Source organism: Misgurnus anguillicaudatus, chromosome 14 (genome assembly GCF_027580225.2).
Source record: "Misgurnus anguillicaudatus chromosome 14, ASM2758022v2, whole genome shotgun sequence".
Lineage (NCBI taxonomy): Eukaryota > Metazoa > Chordata > Actinopteri > Cypriniformes > Cobitidae > Misgurnus > Misgurnus anguillicaudatus.
This window is the reverse complement of record NC_073350.2, coordinates 486263-511965: the sequence shown is the minus strand read 5'-3', so window position 1 is coordinate 511965 and position 25703 is coordinate 486263. Positions and strand designations below refer to the sequence as shown.

At 41.6% G+C, this 25703-nt stretch overlaps 1 protein-coding gene across 3 annotated transcripts in view; it reads left to right on the top strand.

Annotated features, from left to right (window-relative positions):
* phactr3b (phosphatase and actin regulator 3b) overlaps positions 1 to 25703 on the top strand; it is a 362484-nt gene that overhangs the window by 196447 nt on the left and 140334 nt on the right. For all 3 annotated transcript variants that reach the window (XM_073875723.1, XM_055184983.2, XM_055184984.2), the window contains exons 5-8: positions 2254 to 2478; positions 2788 to 2983; positions 3173 to 3363; positions 5776 to 5929. In XM_073875723.1, the coding sequence (XP_073731824.1) occupies positions 2254 to 2478; positions 2788 to 2983; positions 3173 to 3363; positions 5776 to 5929 (766 nt within the window). The remainder of the gene's footprint in view (positions 1 to 2253; positions 2479 to 2787; positions 2984 to 3172; positions 3364 to 5775; positions 5930 to 25703) is intronic.

Here is a 25703-nt window from a genome sequence, read left to right as displayed (position 1 = left end):
GTTTTTAAAAAAGCAAAATTTTTAAGTCATTGATATAAGTCCACAAAACCCATACTAAACATGTTTTAACAAGACTTTCCTAAACAGAATCTAGTAGTCTAGAGTTTTTCTTTAAAATGATGTGACAATCACCATGCCTACTTATTCACCTAAAACAATGTATTGATTTAGAAATTGTAAGACACTTTTTGTTTAGATGGGCCGTATGCGAGAAGGATTGATTGACAGCTAGCAAACAAAGGCTCGCATAATGAGCTGCATAATGAGGCAGGAATGTGAGAATGAACTACAGTAAAGAATGTGAGGACAAATGTATACATGTTTGTTTGAGGTTTATTAAGTTAACAATATAATCAAAATAGAAATGATGGTTAGTAGGACATTTTAAGTTTATTTGGAAACATACCCTATTCCTAAAACTTTGTATAAACTAAGAAACTGATAAACAACAGAGCTGTAAACTTCATGTGGCTCATGTTACCATATAACTTTATGTCCAAAAAGTGTTTTTCCACTTCATAGTTTTGTACTGATGAGAGAGATGCAGACCTCTAAGAGAGTTATAAACAGCTGTTAGCATAAATTGTCCACTGAAATACCCTTACTTATATAACTGATGGGTAAATGTCACTGATACCAAGTTACATTCATAAACTATCTTGTACATAAACTTAATCTCAGATAAACATCTGCAGCAATTAATATAAAAAGCTGTTTTCAGATGACTGTTTTCAGATGCCCATCCCCTTATCGTCTAGCTTCTGTTTTAAACGTGTTTCTGTAAGCGCGTATGAACTTTAAAAACACATCGTATGTGCGCGAGCTCGCGTCTCCGTGTAACGCAGCACTCATAAAAACGGTGTCGCGTGTAAAGCGCAATGTATGGAATTACCTGGCATGTAAACAATATGGAATCATTTTACAGCAAATCCCGCAGTGCAGTATTATTATGGTTGAACATCTCGTGTCTTCATTACCATGTCAACAGCTGTGGGCGTGACCAAATTAAAGATAATGAAGTCAGCCAGGAAAAATGTCACTCTCTTTACTTCAATGCAGATTACATAAACAGGCATTATTATTGTTTTCGATTATATTTAGCTTGTTTAAAAGTAGACATTTCAGGCTTTCTTTGGATATGTGTATCATGCGTGTGTGACGAGTATTCGTGGAGTTTCAATTGATTTTTGTAACGTGTTTTGAGAGACAGCTGGCAGAGACAGAAATGTCTGGATGGACACCCTGTTTTTTTCTTTATTTGAAAAAAACACAAAGATCTCTTGTTATTGCGAATGAACACATATTAAAGAAGACCCTTTACCGTTTCAAATGATGTCAAACACGTAAGTGTATGATTATTAATGATGGAGTATTTTAAGTTGATTCTGCCATGATAAGGAAAAAACACGTCAAAACGCGGCCCGCATTTTTGGACCCCAGGGGGTTAAGGGTGCGTCGGCCCCATGGTGTCAGAAAGACACGATGGGTGCAGTTGTGCCACGGCTCTCTGAGGACTTGGGGGTACAGCCAATGTTGAAGCGGTCTCGTGCATCAACCCGAGGGGAATAACTGCCGACGAGGATGCCATGTGCCCCAGGAGCCTCTGAAAGATTTTAAGCGTGACCGCTGTGTTGCGTCTGACAGATTTCAGACATGTCTGTGTAGTGGTTCTTGAAGCACTAATTCCAGTTGCAGTCCACTCTTTGTGAATCTTTCCCACATTTTTTCTACCATATCTTTTCCTTCCCTTTGCCTCTCTATTAAACTGCCAGCCTCTTTTGCAATGACCTTTTGTGTCTTTCCCCCCTTGTGCAAGGTGTAAATGGTCATCTTTTGGACATCCGTCAAGTCAGCAGCCTTCCCCATGATAGTGTAGCCTACAGAACTAGACTGAGAGACCATTTAAAGACCTTCGCAGGTGTTTTGAGTTAATTAGCTGATCAGAGTGTGGCACCAGGTGTCTTCAAAATTGAACCTTTTCACAATATTCTAATTTTCTGAGATACTGAATTTGGGATTTTCCTTAGTTGTCCGTTATAATCATCAAATTTAAATAAATAAACATTTGATATATATCAATCTGTGTGTAATGAATGAATTTAATATACAAGTTTCACTTTATGAATGGAATTAGTCAAATAAATCAACTTTTTCATGATATTATAATGATATGACCAGCGCCTGTATTTGTAATTGCCACTAGGTGGAGACAGAGAACACAGATTCAGCTTTCTTGACCCATTATCTTTTCAGTACATGACACTACAGATGCGACAGAAACAGCAGGGGAGCTAAGCCAAAGTGAAGATGAGGATAAAGTCTCCGTGGCAGATACCGTGAGCAGAGGGGCGAGTGCTGGGTTTCCTGAACTCATTGAGTGCCATAAAAAGAGAAAGGATGAGACAGTGCTCAGAGAAAAGCACACACCTTCAGGCAAACCTCCTGTGAAGATGCTTACAAGGCTGGGCAGTCTGGACAGTCAGTATCAAAGTGTACATTTTATATATAATAATATTATTTGGCCAGTATTTGGTGATTTGTCTGTTTTGTGCAAACCGGTAGGAATGAAAGTAAAATGTAAATACATTTTTTAATGTTTGGTGTGAAATTAATATGTTTAGTGATGTTTATTTAGGCAAGCATTACTTATACTGTTGCATAAATTAGAATATAAAAACAAACCCTTCATCAAATTTTAAATTGTTGAGACTAAACAGATTGCACTGTTTAAAAAGTCAAGACCCCATATGAGATTTTATATCTGAAGAAGTTTCTTCTTGTCCTTAGGCACTCACTTAAATCAAATCAGGCCTGCTCCAGCTACACTGCCTAGAAACTTCACCCTCCCTAAAGATGCCCTAAGGGGCAGGATGTCCACCCCCACTGGCTCCCCCCACTTGGGTGTCATGCTCCCACAGCAGCACCCTAGTTGCATCATAGAGGAACTCCACCGTGCACTGGCCACAAAACATCGGCAGGACAGGTAAGAGACTTAAACTTGACGATTCTGTATCATTAAAAATAATTAAACCTCATATTAGATAATATTTGACTTAGATGAGAGGTGATATTTTTGTAGGCCTGCATTAAATATCAATACAACCATGGACAACAATTTTTTTATCATCCATTTCCCCACACATTTCTTCTCACATGCTTTTCTATCATAAAGTTTCCATGCTAAGGAGATCCGCAGTTCACCCAAATGGCGTTTGGATGGACGGCTTTCCCGTACCGCCAGCACTGAGAATGATCAGAGTGGAGAGGTGCAAAACAAGACAGAGGCTGAAGAAAACAAGGAAAACATGCGTTTGGATGAGTATTACAGTGATCAGGAGAGCTGGAACGAATCTGTCATCTCTGGTGTGTTTCAGATTGTTCAGATTATTACGTTATATCAGATGTTAACCATTTTCAGTTTAAGTTACAGTAATTAAGTTAACATAATGTCAGCACAGTGCTTTGAAATGGGAATGTATTATTCCAGATAACCATGTACAGTGTGTTATGATATTGCATATCAGAGTGCACTGACATGTTTGGTAGATGCTTTTATCCAAATTGAATATAGTATTGCGAGCGAGATTCAGGTTCACAAAAATATAAAAGATTAGGAGCCAGTCAGCCAGATTTAGTAAAAGTTTGATTTCAATAATGCGCTTTTGGGATTAAAAATTTCTCTGGGTGATTTACTAACAAGGTGCAGGTTAAATAACACAGGTGCAAAAATCTCAGTTTCGTTATGACCAAAGCAATCTCAAGAGCAACACAAATTAGTTTAGGATTTAACTTTTATTCTGCATTAAGAAATGCTGCAAATACCTGTAAATTGGCACAAACCTTAGTAAATTACGTTGCGTGATTCAGTTCAATTAAATTTTATTTATATAGTGCTTTTAACAATTGTTAATTGTGTCACAGCAGCATTACATGAAGTAGAAACAAAGAAAACACACAAAAAACAACAAAAGCATGTCAGTTTTGAAATGTAGTTTAGAATGAGGACATGAAGTTACATCGAGATATTCATCAATAATTGGTGGTGGGATGACCACTTAAAGACATACAGTCATACAGTATAATGGATTTGTGTGTGCTCGGTTCTGGTCAAGCTAACTATTGCAGCATAAGTATGTTTAGAAGCTGAATTAACTGGCTGAAGAGGTGAATCTTTAGTTTAGACTTAAACTTATTAAGTTTGTCTGAATCTGGAAAATTCAAGACTTTATAGACGGTTTCAGCAGCCACAACATAAACGGCTTTTGTGGACTAAATGCAACTTCCGGTAGACTTCCACATAGAATTGATAACAACAGAGTCCTTTTACAATAGTTTATTTCTGATAACAAGGGAAATAAATGACAATGCGTATAAACCAGGGATCTCCTACCTTTTTGTGAGCAAGGGCTACCACAATGGATAAAACTACTTTTGGAGGGCTACTTTTTGATATAGTCTACCAGTGGCGGAGTGGCAATCGGGAGAGTCGGGACTTTTCCCAGTGGGCCGGTAGTGTTTTAAGGCCGCGGGGGCCGGTTTGATAATAGCCGTGCTTTCAGTCTTCTTTAGTCATGCACTCCGACTACACTAAAAACTATTTATCATATATTTAATATGCTTCAGCGCTCAAAATGTATCTGGCCGCACCGCTCTCTCTATCAAGCCCGTCTCCCCTGGAGTTCTATCAGCCAATCAAAAAAAAAGAAAGAGGCTTCACAATAGCCAATCAGAAAATAGCACTGTTGTATCTGGGTAAGATTTAACGCAACAACCAACAAAAAAGCATAGCCTCGCACACCCATAGAGGAATGGAGCTCCGAGCATCACTTTGAGCAGCACAAAGTAGCCTAAGTCTGATCTCCTGTTTTAATGTTACAACAAATGCACTTTGACACAAACAATGACAACTTGACTGCTGTTAGAGAATGTTTCCCAGATAATCAGCACCAGTTTTTCACGAGTGTCTGTACCTAAAACAAGGGAACTGTTGTTGACTTTAAGATCTTTTAAATAAAAATTATTACACTTGGTATTTCATGTTGTTGTGCAGTCATTTTATTATAATTTTAGATTTCAGCATTTGCTTATTTACAGGGAACCATTTTCTTTTCCTTTTTTTTTACCATGGAGGGCTGGTGGTCTATGAAATTTCCCGGTAGATTTTTGGGTCCCACTCCGCCCCTGTAGTCTACTCAAAACTTTTTTGTTTTACTTGTTGATTTTATTTTATTTTACTTGTTGATATGTTTTAGCATTGTTTATAGGTGATTAGCAATATTTTACTATGTATTTATTTAAATACTCTCCTTCCATAAATTGTGTCTTAAAGGGAAACTACAAATGCTTATACAATAAGGTCAGTCTTACAAAGTACAGAAGTCCATGTGTGTTCAGTGCAAATTTTTCACTACGCGTCTTTAGTAAATCTTGACAGAAGTTTTTAACGGCAAAAGAGCAGTTTGAGCTGGCACAAGCTGTTAGTAAATCTGGGCCTAAGACTATTTGTCATAGTTTTTAAAAGTGTAACTAAAATGTATTGTAGGAGAAAGTTTAGATCAGTCTATGACAAGAATGAATTTTTTTTTTAAATTTCTAAACAAAACACATTGTCATGATAAAGCATAAAAAAAACCTTAATGGAAACCAAAATTGTTAAATAGTTTCAGTTTAAATAAAAATCAACCCATGCGGAAACTCAAAAACACACAAAGATGTTTGTTTATGCAGATTTAATTTTCTCCACCAGCATCAGTGATCATGTAAATGTCTGTACAGGGACACTTCCACGCCGTATGAGAAAAGAGCTTCTGGCAGTGAAGCTGCGTAATAGGCCCAGTAAACAAGAACTGGAGGACAGAAACATCTTCCCTGTGCGCAGTGACCAGGAGCGTCAGGAGATCCGCCAACAGATCGAAATGAAACTTGCCAAGTGAGTCTCTTCCCTTCTGTTTCCTTTCATGTTACTGCTGTGAAAGGCAATTGAGACATACAGTATATTGAAGTTGCAGTTTGACTGGTTCCCAACTGGTTTCGACTTATAACAAAAATGACGGTTTTGTAAGTGAATAATCTTGTGCAGAGGAAGGTGCTGTCAGACCTGTAGAAAAAAATAGTGGCTCAAAAATTGTATTTCACTAAGAGGCAGATTAATTTATGTAGGCATACAGGCTTTGACTTTAACCACAAAGTGATTTCCTTTTGTTGTATTTAATTGTTTTTACACTGTTTATTTACTTTTATATAAATATGATCTTTTGATGTATTTGTTAAATTAAATCTATTGAAGGGAAAGCAAATGGTCAGTGTTGTAGGCTGGATATTTAGGGTGTTACAAATGTACAATGTGAGACCCAGATAAACCTCTTAATCTTTTTTGTTAATTTTTTGTTAAACTTTAAAAACACTTAAGGTTGCTTATAGGGTTGCCAGATGTTGCTTAAAGGGTTGTCAGATGTCCTGGGAAACTGCACTATACCAAGTAAAACAGGACATCCAGGGAACTACACTGCGACCAAAATGGTCGCATATGGGTCACTGATTATTTTTGTACCTACCTTATGTTTTAGGCAATATGCTATGATTAACTACGAGCATTTATTAAAACAGAAATGTGTATTTTAAGAATACGTTTTATAATGTGCTCTGAGCCTTCAACACATCAAGTTGGCTTCATTTTGCGAGCACGTCGTGTCTCTCTCGATGAGTTCGGTGTGCGTTCGCGTGCTCTCTGTTTCTCAACGACGCAAAGCAAGCTCAGTATCACATTGTATCCTTCCATGTTTCTGAAGGTGAGCAGAGTTTTACCATAAGAGGTCTTCACGGAAGACCCGGGAGACGTACGGTTCCGGGTTTGTATTTTAAAAGGTCAGTCGGGTCCGGGTCAGTTCTAGTTTAATTACTTAGAGTCCCAAGTTTGATTAATATTGTGTGTTAAGCCCGAGTTAAACCGCGAAAGCTACCATGCTAAAGCTCGAATGCAGTTTCAGCGTGTATCTGGTTTCTTTGGCGATAAGAACTGGCTCTAGTTACAACCACGCTCTGCATTTTCTTTCTCCTATTTTTTATATTCTTATTATTAAAATACCATAGGCTATCTTTTCTAAAATCTAAAAAGTTTGCACAGAGATGGTAGCAAACAAAGCAATGCTAATGTCAAGCCCATTGCACTGAATGAGCAAAGCTCAAGCTGACTAAAAACGCAAAGCTAAAGTCACTCGTCACCGGGACAGCAAGTAGAGTTTTAAATCTGAAATAATGAGTGCATTAAGCTTTTTTAATCGGCAAGAGAGAAAGAAAGCACTTTACTGCTTCTGCTCTATCTAATAGAAATGACAACCATCATAACACCAGTCACATTTATAATCTATAGACCTGCACTGTCTATTATTATACTGTACATAGTATTGTATTATATTGAGTTTGATAAAAGGGGTCATCAAATTGCTTCATATATCAGTGCAAAATCAGTAAGTGTTTTCGTGGTGCTTTGACAAACAGACAGTGTCAGCCCTACTCATGGCAAAGAAAGTTTGGGGTGGTTAGATTAATGAACCATAATGTGAAATTAATGTTCAATAAATCAAAGTATTGTGTTGTGTCACACATTATTAGTTCTTTGTCACATGTATAGTAGACCATTTTTTGTCGGTGGGTAATGATTGCCATTTTCACCGCCTACAACCACAAGTAAATTTCAGATATGTGGGAAACACTGCAACGTAAAAAAAAAACAAGAAGGCACGTGGTTTAAAAGATGGCAAGTAAAATAAAAAGCACATCTGTATGCAATACAGTTTCATTATTGTTCGTTATTATCCAGAGCGGCTTAATATAACTAATTTTTGCGACCAAATCATGTTTTGCGCCAGTAACTGAAAAAGTTAGTAGCGCAAGAGCCACCAGTGGAAAAGGTTAGTGTAGTTCCCTGACATCTGATCAGTGGGTTTTAAAGGGCACATATCAGCCGTTTCTCAATGTCAAGGATACTTCCTTGGCAGGACTAGTCCTTACAAGTCACTTCCTTCAGAGGCTAGGCGAGGCTCCTTTTAAGCATTCGGAGAACACGTTAAATGGAACAGGCTAGCAAGGGCACGTCATTACGTCATTGCGTGATTGAAAGGTGTGCTTTCGGTGCTGCGCGCATAGGATTGTGGGTGATTTCAGCACGTGAAGAGCGCGAAGGATACAAATTTGTATCGTTTCCTGTATATGGGATATTTCTCGACCGAAGGACTCAGGCCTTTGACTGAAATTTCAAGGATCCTCGACATTGGAACAGTCCTTCGACGGACGTCGATGACGTAGCATCCTCGAAATTCTAGCTTCCGAGGATCCTTCCTTGACATTGAGAAACGGCTATCATGAAAACTTTTCCATGTTTAAGTGCTATAAGTGCTAAACATTTTCCATGTTTAAGTGATTACATTTATAACTGGTGAAATCAGTGCGAATTTCAGTGAAATGCATATGGACAAAACACAAGGTGCCTAAGTAACTATATCCTTTTCTCACCTTCTGACTTCTGACGTCTTTAAAAAAAATTAATCGTATATCCATCTATAAAAATGGATATATGCAATGAGCAAGTTTTAATTCTGTATTTTAAATACAATGTTACCAATGACATTGTGCAGCAAAGGAGGCAGACTAGACCAGAGCACAACAGTAAGTTAGACGTTAGCCATGCAGATAATATATCAGTTGACGCTATTTAACAGTATTTAAATCACATAACTATAAATATACACTTACAGTAATAACGGAGGCACTGTAATAATAAAGACACTTTGAAAATGCGTTTACTGTGGGGATATTCAGCATATGGCTTGAGCCCCAGAAGCCACCCCCTCGCTTCACCCCTGCTTACATTATAGGCTATAGTGTTACATTGTTACCACATTATAATTTATAGCGGCATTTTCCAGGCTTCAGTTCTGGATGGCATGATGCACACAGCAGCTTTATACTTCAGACAAAAACTTTTCTTTTGCTTCAGGTGTCTGGTGTAATGTTTGAGTTTTTAAAGGGTTATCTTTCTTGTTTATGTTGAGAAACCAAAAGATAAAAACCAGCCGATTTCAAATGTGCAGAGAAACTCTGGGCTTTGATTGGTTGGGCTTCATCGCTAGCGGTGATATCATTGTAACCACACAGTTTGCACTTTGCCAAGCATTGAAAACCCGTGAGAAAGCCTGGGAACAGGGGATGTAATTAATATGCGATTTGAGCTAAAATAAAATCAAAATCTTCCAAATCTTCCAGTCGGCCAGGCCCCTGATTGGTCCGGACCCATAAGCACCGTTTACCCTGCTTACTGATAGTTACGCCCTTATATACACATTTTATTTTGTGCCACCATACTTACTCGTGTAACTACTCATGTAATGAATGGGGCTAGGCTAAATGCTAACAGAATCATGACAAGATTTACAAAGATTAAGTGCACGCATTGAATAAAGATAGGTATGTATTAATTTGAGGTAAAACTTAGTAAAATATTGAAAAACTGTGGTGTTTTCCTTTATACACTAGCAAGTACATTTTTAAGTTATGTAAAGTTGTAAAGTTTTGACAATTTGATATTATGCTCTTTGCAAGCTAGCTTAAGTAATTAACAAGTTAATGCCTCTTCAGTGACTGAGTAATATACAACATTTTGTGTTGATGTTTGCTTGGCTTGAGTCATCTCATCTTAGTGAACTAATAAAATATTAATGAGAGCATTGTGGGGAATCCAATAGACCAGGGCTATTCAAATCTTAACCTGGAGGGCTGGAGCACTGCAGATTTTAGCTCCAACCCTGATCAAACACACCTGAGCAAGCTAATCAAGGTCTTCATGATCACTAGACAATCATAGGTGGGTAAGTTTGATTAGGGTTGGAGCTAAACTATGCAGGGCTCCGGCCCTCCAGGGTAAGATTTGAATAGCCCTGCAATAGACTGTTAGGAACTGTAGAGTTGCAGTGGAACAGAGGAAAAAGACAGACTGAAGCAAAACCCCAACCGCTCTATTGTGGATGCACGTTTTCTCATTTTTGTTAGTAGCACCAAGTTAAATTGAAGAAATAGTGATGATTATTTTCAAACAGTTTTCCCAACTTCTGCATTTTAAGCCCAGCCTACTCATCTGCTTCTAGTTATCCAAAAACCTTTAGGGGTGGTTTCCCAGACAGGGATTAGTTTAAGCCAAGACTAGGCCTTAGTTCAATTAGGAAATATAACTAGTTTCAACAAACATTCCTTACTAAAAAGATTACTTTTGTAATGAGGCAAAACAAAGAGCACTGATGTATTTTAAGATATGTCAATGCAAGTTGTTTTCAGTTTGGACAGCTCTTACTTTTATTTTAGTCCTGGAAACCACCCCTTAATCCATTTTCTTTCCAAGATGTTTATATTGGTTGTATTGGGTTGGTGCCTGTGGCAGATCTGGTAGCTTCTTAGCTGAGATATGTAGCGATTCAGCGGGAGGAGGGGAATAACGTTATTTGAAACACTATGAACCTGTGACTGAAACACTATGGGGATTCCCAAGGGAATCTTAGATTTTAGCTCAAAAGGGATTATTATGTATAATTAACTGTAATTAACTATACAAGTTTATCAGGTTTTACCTGGCGTAGCAGAATTAATAATAACAATGAATTAATATGTTCGTCCACCGAAGACATATATCCATAATCGTATCCATGCAGCCATATCACCCTGTAGCCCAAGACAGCTTGCCCACTGAAGCTAAACAGGGCTGAGCCTGGTCAGTACTTGGATGGGAGACCACCTGGGAAAACCAGGTTGCTGCTGGTAGTGGTGTTAGTGAGACCAGCAGGGGGTGCTCTGTTACGACACGATATAGAGGAGGAAGCAAGTGCAGGCAATCATAACATGTTTATTGAAAAATGATGATAAATACAATGATGGTAATAAAATGATAACTGAGTCCAGAATGATGGCAATGGTGATCGAAGGTCTACGGTGGCGTGAGAAGTGTTGAATAGTGAAGTCAGTGATGAGAGTGATGATGGCCAATGGATGAAACCAGGAACAGACCAGAACACTCACACGGAGACGACAACACGAAACACTAGTCAAAACACACGAAGACGAGAGATGATAATCCAAGTGGTGTGGCTGGAACATAAATGAGGATCTGACAACAGGGAGAGAGATGAGTGTGTATAAACACAAACACAAAACATGACACGGAGGAAACATTGGATTTCCTACAGTGACAGTACCCCCTCCCCTAGGAACGCCCCTTGGCGTTCCCAGCCTGCTTTACCTGAAGATTGTAATCATCAATAAGGCGGTGATCCAGTATGTCCCGAGCAGGAACCCACCTTCTCTCCCCGGACCGTAACCTTCCCAATCCACCAAATACTGAAAACCGCGTCCCCTCCGTCTAGAGTCCAGAATACGATTAACCTAATATGTGGTCTCCCCATTAACGATACGAGGCAGGGGGGGAACCGGGGCAGGCGGATTAAGACGGGAAAAAATCACCGGTTTAATTTTGGACACATGGAACACGGGATGAACCCTCCTGTGCGCCGGTGGAAGGCTAAGACGCACTGTTACCGGATTAATGATTTTGGTAGTAGAAAATGGGCCAATAAATTTGGGAGCAAGCTTATTCGAAACGGAACGCATCGGAATGTTCTGGGTTGAAAGCCACACTCTTTGACCAACGAAGTAACGGGGAGGCTTCGACCGGTGGCGATCTGCCTTAGCCTTGGTGCGCGACCTTGCCTGGAGCAGAACCCTGCGAGCTCTGGTCCAGGTGCGGTGACACCTCTGGACTAGTGCGTTTGCGGAGGGGACCGACACCTCGGATTCAGTACTGACAAAATTAGGTGGTTGGTACCCTAAACTACACTTAAATGGAGACATGCCCGTAGATGACACTGGCAGAGAATTGTGTGCGTACTCCACAATTGAGAGTTGTTGACACCAGGACGAAGGATTGTTGGAAGCCAAACACCGCAAAGCCCTTTCGACATCCTGATTGGCTCGCTCGGTTTGACCATTTCTCTGGGGATGGAATCCGGATTAAAGACTAACAGTCGCCCCTAACAATTTACAAAACTCTCGCCAAAATTGAGTCACGTCCGTCACTTGTCTTGTTTGAATATAAACACTAACAAATGTATGTGGATTAACTTTGTAAAATTATTATATAATGCACGTTCAATGATATGATGTTGAAATTGCAATGTTAGCCTATTAAAATTAATGTACATGTTTTTAAAAAATATATGTTTTTTTCTCAACACTAAAACTTCTGTAAAACGTCTGTAAAAGTAGGCTATGCTTGTGTTTAACATTTTTTTTAAATGTGTAATTAAAGATATATTTTTTCCCAGTGTACCTCTAGTGCACTTTTTAGAAATACGTTAAATGTATGCTTGAGTTTAGCATACTTTTTTAAAGTGTAATTAAAGATATATTTATTACCAGCGTACCTCTAGTGCACTTTTTAGAAATACATTAAAAGTATGCATGAGTTTAGCATACTGATAAAAAGTGTAATTAAAGATATAATTATTACCAGCGTAGCTCTAGTGCACTTTTTAGAAATACATATAAAGTATGCTTGAGTTTAGCATACTTTTTAAAAGTGTAATTAAAGATATAATTATTACCAGCGTACCTCTAGTGCACTTTTTAGAAATACATTAAAAGTATGCTTGAGTTAAGCATACTTATAAAAAGTATAATTAAAAATATATTTATTACTAGTGTACCTCTAGTGCAGTTTTTATAAATACATTAAAAGTATGCTTGAGTTTAGCATACTTATAAAAAGTGTAATTAAAGATATATTTATTACCAGCGTACCTCTAGTGCACTTTTTAGAAATACATTAAAAGTATGCTTGAGTTTAGCATACTTTTTAAAAGTGTAATTAAAGATATAATTATTACCAGAGTACCTCTAGTGCACTTTTTAGAAATACATTAAAAGTATGCTTGAGTTTAGCATACTTATAAAAAGTGTAATTAAAGATATAATTATTACCAGCGTACCTCTAGTGCACTGTTTAGAAATACATTAAAAGTATGCTTGAGTTTAGCATACTTGTAAAAAGTGTAATTAAAGATATATTTATTACCAGCGTACCTCAAGTGCACTTTTTAGAAATACATTAAAAGTATGCTTGAGTTTAGCATACTTTTAAAAAGTGTAATTAAAGATATATTTATTACCAGCTTACATCTAGTGCACTTTTTAGAAATACATTAAAAGTATGCTTGAGTTTAGCATACTTTTAAAAAGTGTAGTTAAACATATATTTATTACCAGCTTACCTCTAGTGCACTTTTTAGAAATACATTAAAAGTATGGTTGAGTTTAGCATACTTTTAAAAAATGTAATTAAGCATATATTTATTACCAACGTATTTCTAGTACACTTTTTTGAAATACATTTAAAAGCTATTTAACATATTTTTAATACACTTTAAATAAGCAAGTTGGGAATACAAATGTATTAAAAGCATATTACTTAAATTTTAAGTATATTTTTAATACATTAAATACAACTTTTTTTTCACCTGGGTACCAACAGCACAAACCGAGCAAGCCAAGACGAAGTCGTGGACATCACGAGCCATACCAGGCCACCAAAATCGTTGCTTGACTAAAAACCTAGTTCTACTAACCCCTGGGTGACAAGCAACACTGGAACAATGACCCCACTGGAGAACGTCTGACCGTAACCCCTCCGGCACAAACAAACGGTTCGGTGGGCAACGAGCCGGGGGCGTTACCCCTTCTAAGGCAGTCAAAACCTTCGATTCGACCTCCCATCTGAACGCGGAGATAATGATGGTCTCCGGTAAAATGTGCTCGGGAGTAGCAGTACGATCGGAACGCTCAAAAAGACGGGATAAAGCATCGGGTTTGATGTTTTTGGAACCCAACCGGTAAGAAAGTGTAAAATCGAAACGACCGAAAAATAATGCCCACCGAGCCTGCCTGGAGTTAAGTCTTTTGGCGGTTCTAATGTATTCGAGATTCTTATGGTCCGTCCATACAATGAAAGGTACACCCAACCCTTCAAGCCAGTGACGCCATTCTTCCAGTGCCAATTTGACGGCCAACAACTCTCGATTGCCAATGTCATAATTAACTTCCGCAGGAGATAAACGATGAGAATAATACGCGCAAGGATGCACCTTTCTGTCTGAGGATGCGCGCTGGGATAACATTGCTCCTACCCCCACCTCTGACGCGTCGACCTCCACTATGAATTGACGTGAGCGATCAGGGGTGACAAGAATAGGAGCTGAAACAAAGCAGCTTTTCAGTTTGGCAAACGCAGCCTCAGCTGCGTCTGACCACCTGAACGTCAAACTAGGGGAGGTCAAAGCGGTCAGAGGTGCGGCTAGTTGGCTGAAATTGCGAATGAAACGCCGATAAAAATTGGCGAACCCCAGAAATCTCTGCAGGGCCTTGCGAGACTCTGGGGATGGCCAATCTACCACAGCCTTAACCTTCTCAGGATCCATGCGAACACCTTCAGTCGAAATGATGTGTCCTAGAAAAGAAACAGACTGTGCATGAAAAACGCATTTCTCCGCCTTGACAAACAATCCATTCTCTAGCAACCGCAGAAGCACTCGTCGTACGTGTTGCACGTGTTCCTGGAGAGACGAAGAAAAAATCAATATGTCATCCAGGTAGACATATATGAACTGATCGACCATGTCTCGCAACACGTCATTAACGATTGCTTGAAAGACTGCCGGCGAGATAGATAGCCCGAAAGGCATCACGCAATACTCAAAATGGCCTCTAGGAGTGTTAAATGCAGTCTTCCATTCGTCCCCCTTCCTGATGCAGACCAAATGATAAGCGTTACGTAAGTCCAATTTAGTGAAAACGGACGCTCCCTGCAACCTCTCAAAAGCTGAAGACATAAGCGGCAAAGGATAGGTATTCTTTACCGTTATGTTGTTCAACCCTCGGTAGTCAATACAAGGTCGCAAGGATCCGTCCTTCTTTCCCACAAAAAAGAACCCCGCCCCCGCTGGAGAAGAGGAAGGGCGAATGAACCCCGTTGCTAGAGAACTGGATATATATTTCTCCATGGCCGCCGTCTCTGGAATAGATAAAGAATATAACTTGCCCTTAGGCGGAGAGGTACCTGGCAATAACTCTATCGCACAGTCATAGGGACGATGAGGAGGAAGAGAATCAGCCCGAGACTTACTGAACACCTCCTTCAGGTCGTGGTACTCCGCGGGCACGTTAGTCAAATCCACTGCTTCCCCCTGAAACAGAAACATTAACACCAGCAGACAAAAGACAAGACAAATGACACTCCTCGCTCCAGCTAACCACAGAACCGAGACGCCAATCGATCCTGGGGTTGTGTTTGTGGAGCCAAGTGTGACTGAGAACAATGGGAGTCTGAGGTGAGTCCGTGATGAAAAATGAAATCTTCTCCGTATGATTACCAGATGTGACGAGGGAAACAGGAATGGTGGTCTGGGTGATGACTGGCAGTTTGTGTCCATCAAGTGCAAAAGGTGCAATGGGGTGTTTGAGGGGAGTGAGAGGAATCTTGAGCCTACTTGCAAAGTTGATGTCCATGAAACTACCCTCGGCCCCAGAGTCCACCAAAGCGTGCTGATCCAGTGGGTGGGTGGACCACCGTAGTCTCACCGGAAGGAGTGTCGATGTAGATGAGGTCTTCCTGGCAGAGATCCCACCCGATAGTAGCCTCAGATTTACTATCGGGCTTGATCTTTTACTGGACAGCGCTGGATGTGATGTTCTGAGCTGCCACAGTATAAACACAGTCCAAGGGATCTCCGCCTGATCCTCTCCTCCCAGGAGAGCCGAGCTCGCCCCACCTGCATGGGTTCAAGATCTCCAGGAGGGCTGACCGCAACCTCTGGCCGCCGGTGCTGAAGCTCCGAACTGGTAGTGTGAGTGGTTCTCCCCCTCCGTCTGGCAGCTTGGTCGAGTCGGTTGTCTATACTAATAGTTAGGTCGATCAAACCATTGAGTGACGTGGGGAGTTCAACGGCGCGAATCTCCTGTTGGATGCGGTCAGCCAACCCATGCAGGAAATGATCCCACTGCGCCTCTTCGTTCCACTTACACTCCGCCGCCAGGGTGCGGAACTCGATCGAGTAATCAGACACGGACCTATCTTTCTGACGCAGGTCCGCGAGAAGTCTGGCCGCCTCCCTCCCAGCGACGGAGCGATCGAAGACCCGTTTCATCTCCTCCGAAAGGGCGTGGAACGAAGCACAGCAGCTGTCTTGGTTCTCCCACACCGCCGTCCCCCAGAGGGCAGCCCTCCCGGCGAGTAAGGAGAGTACGAACGCCACCTTCATCTCCTCGGTGGTGAACGTGCGGGGCTGCAAGGCAAAGTGCAGAGAACAATGAGAGAGAAATGATCTACAAAATTTAGGCTCACCCGCATATTTCTCCGGAATAGGGAGGCGTGGCTCGGACTGGGGAATACCCCCGGTGGCAATCGGCGGTGTGGGTGGCGTGGGGGGCGCAGTGGGTGGCGGTAGATGTGGTTGTTGAGCCTGGAGGGCAAGCTCGGAAACCTTCGTCACCATTGCTTGGAAAGCTCGACCCATCTCATCTATCGCCTTGTCCTGACGATCCATACGACCCACGGTTCTTTGTAAAAACTCCTCCAGATGAGATGGGGAGCGATTGCCTGCTGCTTCCATGATGGTCAGATCCTTCTGTTACGACACGATATAGAGAAGGAAGCAAGTGCAGGCAATCATAACAGGTTTATTGAAAAAGGATGATAAATACAATGATGGTAATAAAATGATAACTGAGTCCAGAATGATGGCAATGGTGATCGAAGGTCTACGGTGGCGTGAGAAGTGTTGAATAGTGAAGTCAGTGATGAGAGTGATGATGGCCAATGGATGAAACCAGGAACAGACCAGAACACGCACATGGAGACGACAACACAAAACACTAGTCCAAACACACGAAGACGAGAGACGATAATCCAAGTGGTGTGGCTGGAACATAAATGAGGATCTGACAACAGGGAGAGAGATGAGTGTGTATAAACACAAACACAAAACATGACACGGAGGAAACATTGGATTTCCTACCATGACATGCTCACCCTGTGGTCTGTGTGGGTCCTAACACCCCAGTATAGTGATGGGGACACTATACTGTCAAAAAAGCACCGTCCTTCGGATGAGACGTTAAACCGAGGTCCTGACTCTCTGTGGTCATTAAAAATCCCAGGATGTCCTTCGAAAAAAAGAGTAGGGGTGTGCCCCGACATCCTGGCCAAACTTGCCCATTGGCCTACTAATCATCCCCTCATACTAATTGGCTATATCACTCTGTCTCCTCTCTACTAATAAGCTTGTGTGTGGTGGGCGTTCTGGCGCAATATGGCTGCCGTCGCATCATCCAGGTGGATGCTGCACATTGGTGGTGGTTGAGGAGATTCCCCTGTTCATATGTAAAGCGCTTTGAGTACTGAGAAAAGCGCTATATAAATGTAAGGAATTATATTAACGTCTAAGAAATGTTAATTTCATGTCCTTTAAAATTAACCTTCTCACTGATATACAGTGCTACTCGCAGCGTGTAGCTGGATCAAAAGGCAGAAATAGTGACTTTAATTTCATGAGCAAATGGAATATCGGGTGTCTTTTCGGTTAGTGCATTAAACAGTGTGAGACTGATAGCTGAGTTGTCTGCCCAAAGGGCAAGTATGGTGTTTGTTGAAATTGTGTCATTCAGCTGAATACCTTGTATGACATGAGGGCCGTATGGCTCTGAATCTTTGGCTGGATGCAGAGTGCAGAGCAGTGAACTTTTGGAGTTTCAGTCTGAGATGACGTTCCCGCAGCTGGCTGGGGGGTCATTCATGACCTGTGTGACCTGGCAGTTTACCTCAGATGATCTGGCTGATTGAAAGGGTAAAGGTTCTCGCACTTGAGCTAAAATTTTTAAGTGTTTAAAGTCCATTAAGGGTTCAAAGCGGTCTAGCAGGTCTTTGCCAATGAGGAGAGGGTATGAGTCCATTGGTGAGATATACACAGGGTGTATGATGCTCATAGGACCGATTGTCAGGTGGATGGGAATCACCTGTTGCAGTTGAACTTCAGTCTGGCTGTAAAACTGCACATTCAGCATACACCTTTGGGGTTTAAGGGTTAGATTTTGGGCCTTATCTCTGTTCTGGAGTCTGGTGAAAAGCTGGGATGACATCAGCGTTAGGTCAGCTCCGGTGTCGACTAGGGCTTCTAGTTCAACCTCATTTTCCAAGGTGATGGATAGATATAGCTCTTTGGCTACTCCTCTTTCAATCAGGTTTCCCGGGAGGCTTGGTACTGGGGCTGTTGTATTAATGGGAAGGCAGTTAAGGCTGGTTTCTTGTGACTCTGTAGGGAAGGAGACACTTAACACAGCACTCTTTGGTACTTGCAGGCTTTGGTTGGTTGGTGTTTAAGATATTGTTTGTATGCCAAAGTCTTTGGTTCGTGGGATGAATAAGGAGTCGGGTTTGTCTTTGTGGTCCTCGTTGTGGGGCCTTTTTTGGATTAACTCCTTCAATATTCTCAGGATCTCTGCTGATTCTGACGGGTCTGTGTCACTCTGTTTCTGGGGTAGCTCAGACTTAGCCTTGCTCAACGGGTATCAAGACTGGTCTCTTTGTTGGCTGTTCGAACTGTTTACACTATTTGATCTGCCAGGTGCAGGACGGTTACCTCTAGGTTGTCGGCCAGGTTCCCACGAGCCGCCACCCTTCTGGTTGTCTGATGAGTTTGGCCGGCTCCATGACCTCTCGGCGCGTCCCATTTGGTGCTTGGGACGAGCGCCCTCATGGCCGTACCATTCCTGGCTGGCTGTAAAGTCTCTTGACCCTCTTGGCCCTCTGTTGAAAGGTCTTTCACTGTGGCGCTGTCGTGCGCCCTCCGGTGGTAGTTCAGGATACATTTCAGAGACAGGGAGAATGACAGGGTTTTTAACAGTATTTTCAGGGGCCGCTCTTTGTTTACCATAAGCTTTATGGGCCAAGTCCCGCAGATGCCTGGTTGTCATCGTGCGAGGGCAGGCCATAACCCCTAAGTGTTGGCTTACTGTGAAATGAAGATTTCGCAGGAAAAGGGTCCTGAAGTTAAAGTCCTCCTCCATTCCTGGCTCATTCTGTGAGCCAAAGTAAGCTCGCCTGAGGCCTGTGGAGTTTCGTTTCGGCTCTGTTTGAGGTCCATTGCTGTAACAAGTCCTTGTTCTGACTCTGGATTCGAAAACTCTTCTATTAAAGCCTTTTGCAGCTGCTCGTAATCCATCTTGACATTTTCTGGCTGCCGGTCAAGGAAACTCCTCACCTCACGACTGGAAGTAATCCGTAGCAGATACAGTTTGTCTCTTGTGGTTACATTTGGCAGTATTTGCACATAAAAGTCAATGTCCTGCAGGTAACCGTGCATGTCATGGCCACCTGCAGGGTCTAAGGTAAATGTTGGGATATTTCTAGCCAGCTTGTCAAGGTCTTTGGGTGCCACGCCGGGCATGTCTGCAGGTGACCTTGGGAAATTTGTCTGTCCCCACCTCTCTGTGGTAGTGAGAGGTTCTGGGATGCTTGCTGATGTCTTTAACCGTGGGGTCTCGCCCCCCTTTTCAACAGAAAAGCTTTGGTGGGGGGGTGCAGGCTCACTGGTTGAATGAAAGGGAAAGGTTGCTTTTTCCCTTACTCGCCCAGCTTGCAGTTTATATGCATAAATGAGTTCTCTTTGGGCAGAGTCAAGGTCGTCCCTAGCCTGGTCTCGTTGCTGAGCCAGAACTCGACCTTCATCTCGAGCCGCTCGCAGGTGATTCTCACAGGCCTTCAGCTTGGCATTACGTTCCTTCAGTTCTGCCTTTGCTCTCACCAGAAGATGTTCAGCCTGCTGGAGCTTTCCAGACAGCTCTTCTCTGGCTGTCTTTTCCTGTTGCTCCTTATGCTCTGTGTCTGTGCGGAGTTTTGACAAGGCCTCTTGGAGTTGTCCAATCTTATCCTTTAGCCTCCAGTGCTCCTCCTCCGTTGATGGTTGTTGAACCTCTACTTCCTGTGTCAGCTGATGTAGACGATTCTGCGCGTCCTCCTGATTCCTCCGTGCCTCTGCCGCTTGGAGCTGTAGAGCTGCTGCATCCTGTTCCAGTTGGGTGACGTTCCTTTCGCCTAGTTTTAGCTGGATGATGAGGTTGTGAGTGATGGCACCTGTGATCTTGGCTATTTCCTTGTGACTGTAGCTCCTCGTTGGGTCGTGGGCTATGAACTTGTCCAGGGTGCCGTTGAGCTGCTCTCTTTCCAGGTGTTGCAGTTCGTTGGCGAGGTTGGGCAGGAGTTCAGATGTTACAGCGCTGAGCCAGGCCTCTAGCTGGTCCCAGTGGTTGACAGGGCTTGGTGATCTGGACATGTTGACGCACTGATAGAAGAGAAAACACTAAGAGCCAATGCGAGTCCGCACAGTTCAGCGAGCTACGGCAATAAAATATATATATATGTGGGCTATGAGCTTATTATCAGGGACTTTCTCTGGCGGCACAGATAATCAATGTGGGGAAAAACAAAAACAAAAATTTAGTAATTTGTTGCTTGTTAAAACCTATAGGTCGCCTTGGACATTTGGTTAATCGAGCATATTACTAATGAATTCTCCTAATGGTTTGTGCAGTTTTATTATTTCAGCCCAAAATAAAGTGAATCAAAAGAATTAAAATTAATTAATTATAATGATAAAAATAAAATAAAACAAAATAAAATAAAGCATGAGGAGTATAGGTTGCTGGAAATTAAATGAAACAGGAAAGGGAAAAGGAGAGGAAAGAAAACAAAAAAATAATAAAAATAATAAAATAAATAAAAATAATAAAATAAACTGAAAATGGGAATTGAGACAGCCAACAGATGAAGCCCTAAGGCTGGGAGAATGAAGAGGATAGGAGGTGGAAAAAGGGGTTTCCTGTTTCAGCTTAGCAGGTTCTCTACCCTAAATTTGATGACAGTCATGCGAGTTAGGGGAGTGGCTTAGCTAGATCCAACCTGATAGGGATCTGGTGCCTCTAGAGGCTACAGGGGGGAGAAAAGTGCATCTCTTTTACACCAACACTTGTTGACTATTTAAAACAACCCAGGGTGGAACACAGAGACAAGGCGCTTCCCTGAGCACGCAGCCAAGAGTGCCGGGCCTTCTGCCCTCCCCACCTCGACCGCTCAACAATCATGCCCTTCACACCGCCGGGCCGCACTCAAAGGTGTCACCCACCAACTGGCACTGCCGCTAGGGCTTTTGTGTGTTAGCTGGCACGGTTAGCGATTGGAGTGCCCGGTGGCAGAGGTAGCACTGCGTCTTGCTGCCTAAGGTACTAAAGGAGGGAGCTACCGCAGCACCCCGACTGTACACACTCGAGTCAGTTCAGCGGGACCGGTCTCTTGTAGAACTCGACGCTGGCGAAGCCTCTGATTCATCTATCAAGTGTTAGCTTTAAAGAGGTGCACAGGGGCTTATCCTATTGCACCCGTTTAAAAACATAAATGAATTCACTGAGGGACTTATGGGGCTGAATTCTATTCACAGTAAAGAATTGATTCAATTAAACTTTAAAATAAATCAAACTGCATTAAATTTAAATGTAAAGTTAATTAAAATACAATCTCTACAATAGAAAAGAGAACAGGAGAGCAAGGAGCGAGAGAGAACAGCAAAAATAAAAAAAATTAAAAAATAAATCAAAATAAAAAATAAAAATGTAATAAAGAAATAATAAATTAATAAAGACACTCAAGACTGACATCTAGTGTTAGAACTAGGTAGTACGTTTTAAACTGACAAAGGTTCGCTTCTATACAGTAATTACATCGGCGACCGCTGTGTTGCTAAGACGACGGATGTAATTTGCTCGTGTTCGGCCGGTGCCTCTTTTGGCTTACCGGGACACGCAATAAACAAGTGTCCAACGTGCTTTATCATACGTTGTGACTATAAATACTTGATCAAGTTTTCATCTCCTTTAAAATCGAAAAGTCTTACCCTCGGTGCTTACAATTTTAAAAATGCCTTATCAGATGGGAGTACTCACTCGACCACCTCGTCACTCTAAATAAAGGATTTCTACTCTTTATTAGGCAGAATCAGCGGTAATGCAGCGTATCAAAGGGTTTTTTAATACGGTTACCTTAAAGACTGCAGTTAACTATACATAACAGGGCGCGAGTCTGTTAAGTCCTGAAAATGATACAGGAAAATAAAATTTCATTCATACAAATAAAGAACGAAATCAGTTATAGCTGATAGTTCTTTTTCATTCACACAATGCAAAACACATTTGACTTGTAACTGGTTTGTTCAGAAAATAATGTTTAAATCTGCCCGTGCGTTCTCCACCATTATATGTAGCGATTCAGCAGGAGGAGGGGAATAACGGTATTTGAAACACTATGAACCTCCGAGCGAAACACTACGGGGATTCCCAAGGGAATCTTAGATTTTAGCTCAAAAGGGATTATTATGTACAGTCTTGTTCAAAATAATAGCAGTACAATGTGACTAACCAGAATAATCAAGGTTTTTAGTATATTTTTTTATTTCTACGTGGCAAACAAGTTACCAGTAGGTTCAGTAGATTCTCAGAAAACAAATGAGACCCAGCATTCATGATATGCACGCTCCCAAGGCTGCGCAATTGGGCAATTAGTTGAATTAGTTGAAAGGGGTGTGTTCAAAAAAACAGCAGTGTGGCATTCAATCACTGAGGTCATCAATTTTGTGAAGAAACAGATGTGAATCAGGTGGCCCCTATTTAAGGATGAAGCCAACACTTGTTGAACATGCATTTGAAAGCTGAGGAAAATGGGTCGTTCAAGACATTGTTCAGAAGAACAGCGTACTTTGATTAAAAAGTTGATTGGAGAGGGGAAAACCTATAAAGAGGTGCAAAAAATGATAGGCTGTTCAGCTAAAATGATCTCCAATGCCTTAAAATGGAGAGCAAAACCAGAGAGACGTGGAAGAAAACGGAAGACAACCATCAAAATGGATAGAAGAATAACCAGAATGGCAAAGGCTCAGCCAATGATCACCTCCAGGATGATCAAAGACAGTCTGGAGTTACCTGTAAGTACTGTGACAGTTAGAAGACGTCTGTGTGAAGCTAATCTATTTTCAAGAATCCCCCGCAAAGTCCCTCTGTTAAAAAAAAGGCATGTGCAGAAGAGGTTACAATTTGCCAAAGAACACATCAACTGGTCTAAAGAGAAATGGAGGAACATTTTGTGGACTGATGAGAGTAAAATTGTTATTTTTTTGGGTCCAAGGGCCACAGGCAGTTTGTGAGACGACCCCCAAAGTCTGAATTCAAGCCACAGTACACAGTGAAGACAGTGAAGCATGGTGGTGCAAGCATCATGATATGGGCATGTTTCTCCTACTAGGTGTTGGGCCTATTTATCACATACCAGGGATCATGGATCAGTTTGCATATGTTAACCCTCTGGGGTCCGACCATTTTGGGACACTCTCAGGTACTCTCTTTACTTCAATGCAGATTACATAAACTGGCAATATTTGTATTCAATTATATTTAGCTTGTTTAAAAGTAGACATTTCAGGCTTTCTTTGGATGTGTGTATCATGCTTGTGTGACGAGTAATCGCGGAGTTTCAATTGATTTTTGTAACGTGTTTTGAGAGACAGCTGGCAGAGACAGAAATGTCTGGATGGACACCCTGTTTATTTTCTTTATTTGACAAAAACACAAAGATCTGTTGTTATTGTGAATGAACACATATTAAAGAAGACCCTTTACCATTTCAAATGATGTCAAACACGTAAGTGTATGATTATTAATGATGGAGTATTTTAAGTTGATTCTGCCATGATAAGGAAAAAACACGTCAAAACGCGGCCCCGCGTTTTTGGACCCCATGGGGTTAAGGGTGCGTCGGCCCCATGGTGTCAGAAAGACACGATGGGTGCAGGTGTGCCACGGCTCTCTGAGGACTTGGGGGTACAGCCAATGTTGAAGCGGTCTCGTGCATCAACCCGAGGGGAATAACTGCCGACGAGGATGCCATGTGCCCCAGGAGCCTCTGAAAGATTTTAAGCGTGACCGCTGTGTTGCGTCTGACAGATTTCAGACATGTCTGTGTAGTGGTTCTTGAAGCACTAATTCCAGTTGCAGTCCACTCTTTGTGAATCTTTCCCAAATTTTTTCTACCATATCTTTTCCTTCCCTTTGCCTCTCTAGTAAACTGCCAGCCTCTTTTGCAATGACCTTTTGTGTCTTTCCCCCCTTGTGCAAGGTGTAAATGGTCATCTTTTGGACATCCGTCAAGTCAGCAGCCTTCCCCATGATAGTGTAGCCTACAGAACTAGACTGAGAGACCTTTAAAGACCTTTGCAGGTGTTCTGAGTTAATTAGCTGATCAGAGTGTGGCACCAGGTGTCTTCAAAATCGAACCTTTTCACAATATTCTAATTTTCTGAGATACTGAATTTGGGATTTTCCTTAGTTGTCCGTTATAATCATCAAATTTAAATAAATAAACATTTGAAATATATCAATCTGTGTGTAATGAATGAATTTAATATACAAGTTTCACTTTATGAATGGAATTAGTGAAATAAGTCAACTTTTTCATGATATTATAATGATATGACCAGCGCCTGTATTTGGAATTGCCACTAGGTGGAGACAGAGAACACAGATTCTGCTTTCTTGACCCATTATTTTCAGTACATGACACTACAGATGTGACAGAAACAGCAGGGGAGCTAAGCCAAAGTGAAGAAGAGGATAAAGTCTCTGTGGCAGATACCGTGAGCAGAGGGGCGAGTGCTGGGTTTCCTGAACTAATTAATATGTTCGTCCACCGAAGACATATAACCATAATCGTATATTAACGTCTAAGAAATGTTAATTTCATGGCCTTTAAAATGACCTTCTCACTGATATACAGTGCTACTCGCAGCGTGTAGCTGGATCAAAAGGCAGAAATAGTGACTTTAATTTCATGAGCATTGAACACAGAAACAATTCAATTGTGAAAATCCAAAACCGGTTTATTAACTATAAAAGGAAGTACACATAACGACTAACTAAACATACACACATACAATAACATAAAACATAGATGAGAAAGAAAAGATTAAAAATAGCTAGAGAGTAAAAGACTATTGCTTAACATTTGCACAAACCATCGGAAAATCTCTAAGGATCGCCTTAATTTTTCATAAGGGGTAAAGCTTAAACATCAGCGAGTAAAACAAGCGTATACTTGCATTTGGCTCTTTGTGATGCGGTGCGAAGTTTTGGATGCGCGCGGGTGCGAGCAGGGAGAGAGAGAGAGAATCCAGGTGGGTTCGTAAGATGACAGAATCCGTTAAGTTGTTCCGTGTGGCGGATTGTTCCGCGTAGATTGTTCGAACTCTAGTGCAAAGCCAGGAACTGTCGCGAAGAGAGAGAGTGAGGCAGGGCTCCGAAAAAGATAAAGAATCCGAGGGACTCTGGGTGAGTCTCAGCGAGTTTCCAAACTGCGCTGATGGGTTACCTGAGTAACTGCGACTGATCGCTACTGAGCCCCCAGGCGGCTGAGTTACTTAGCGACTGAGCGCTACTGAGCGAACTGAGCGCTACTGAGCGAACTGAGCGCTACTGAGCGAACTGAGCGCTGATGGCTTGGGCGATAGGCCGTTTTTACCTTT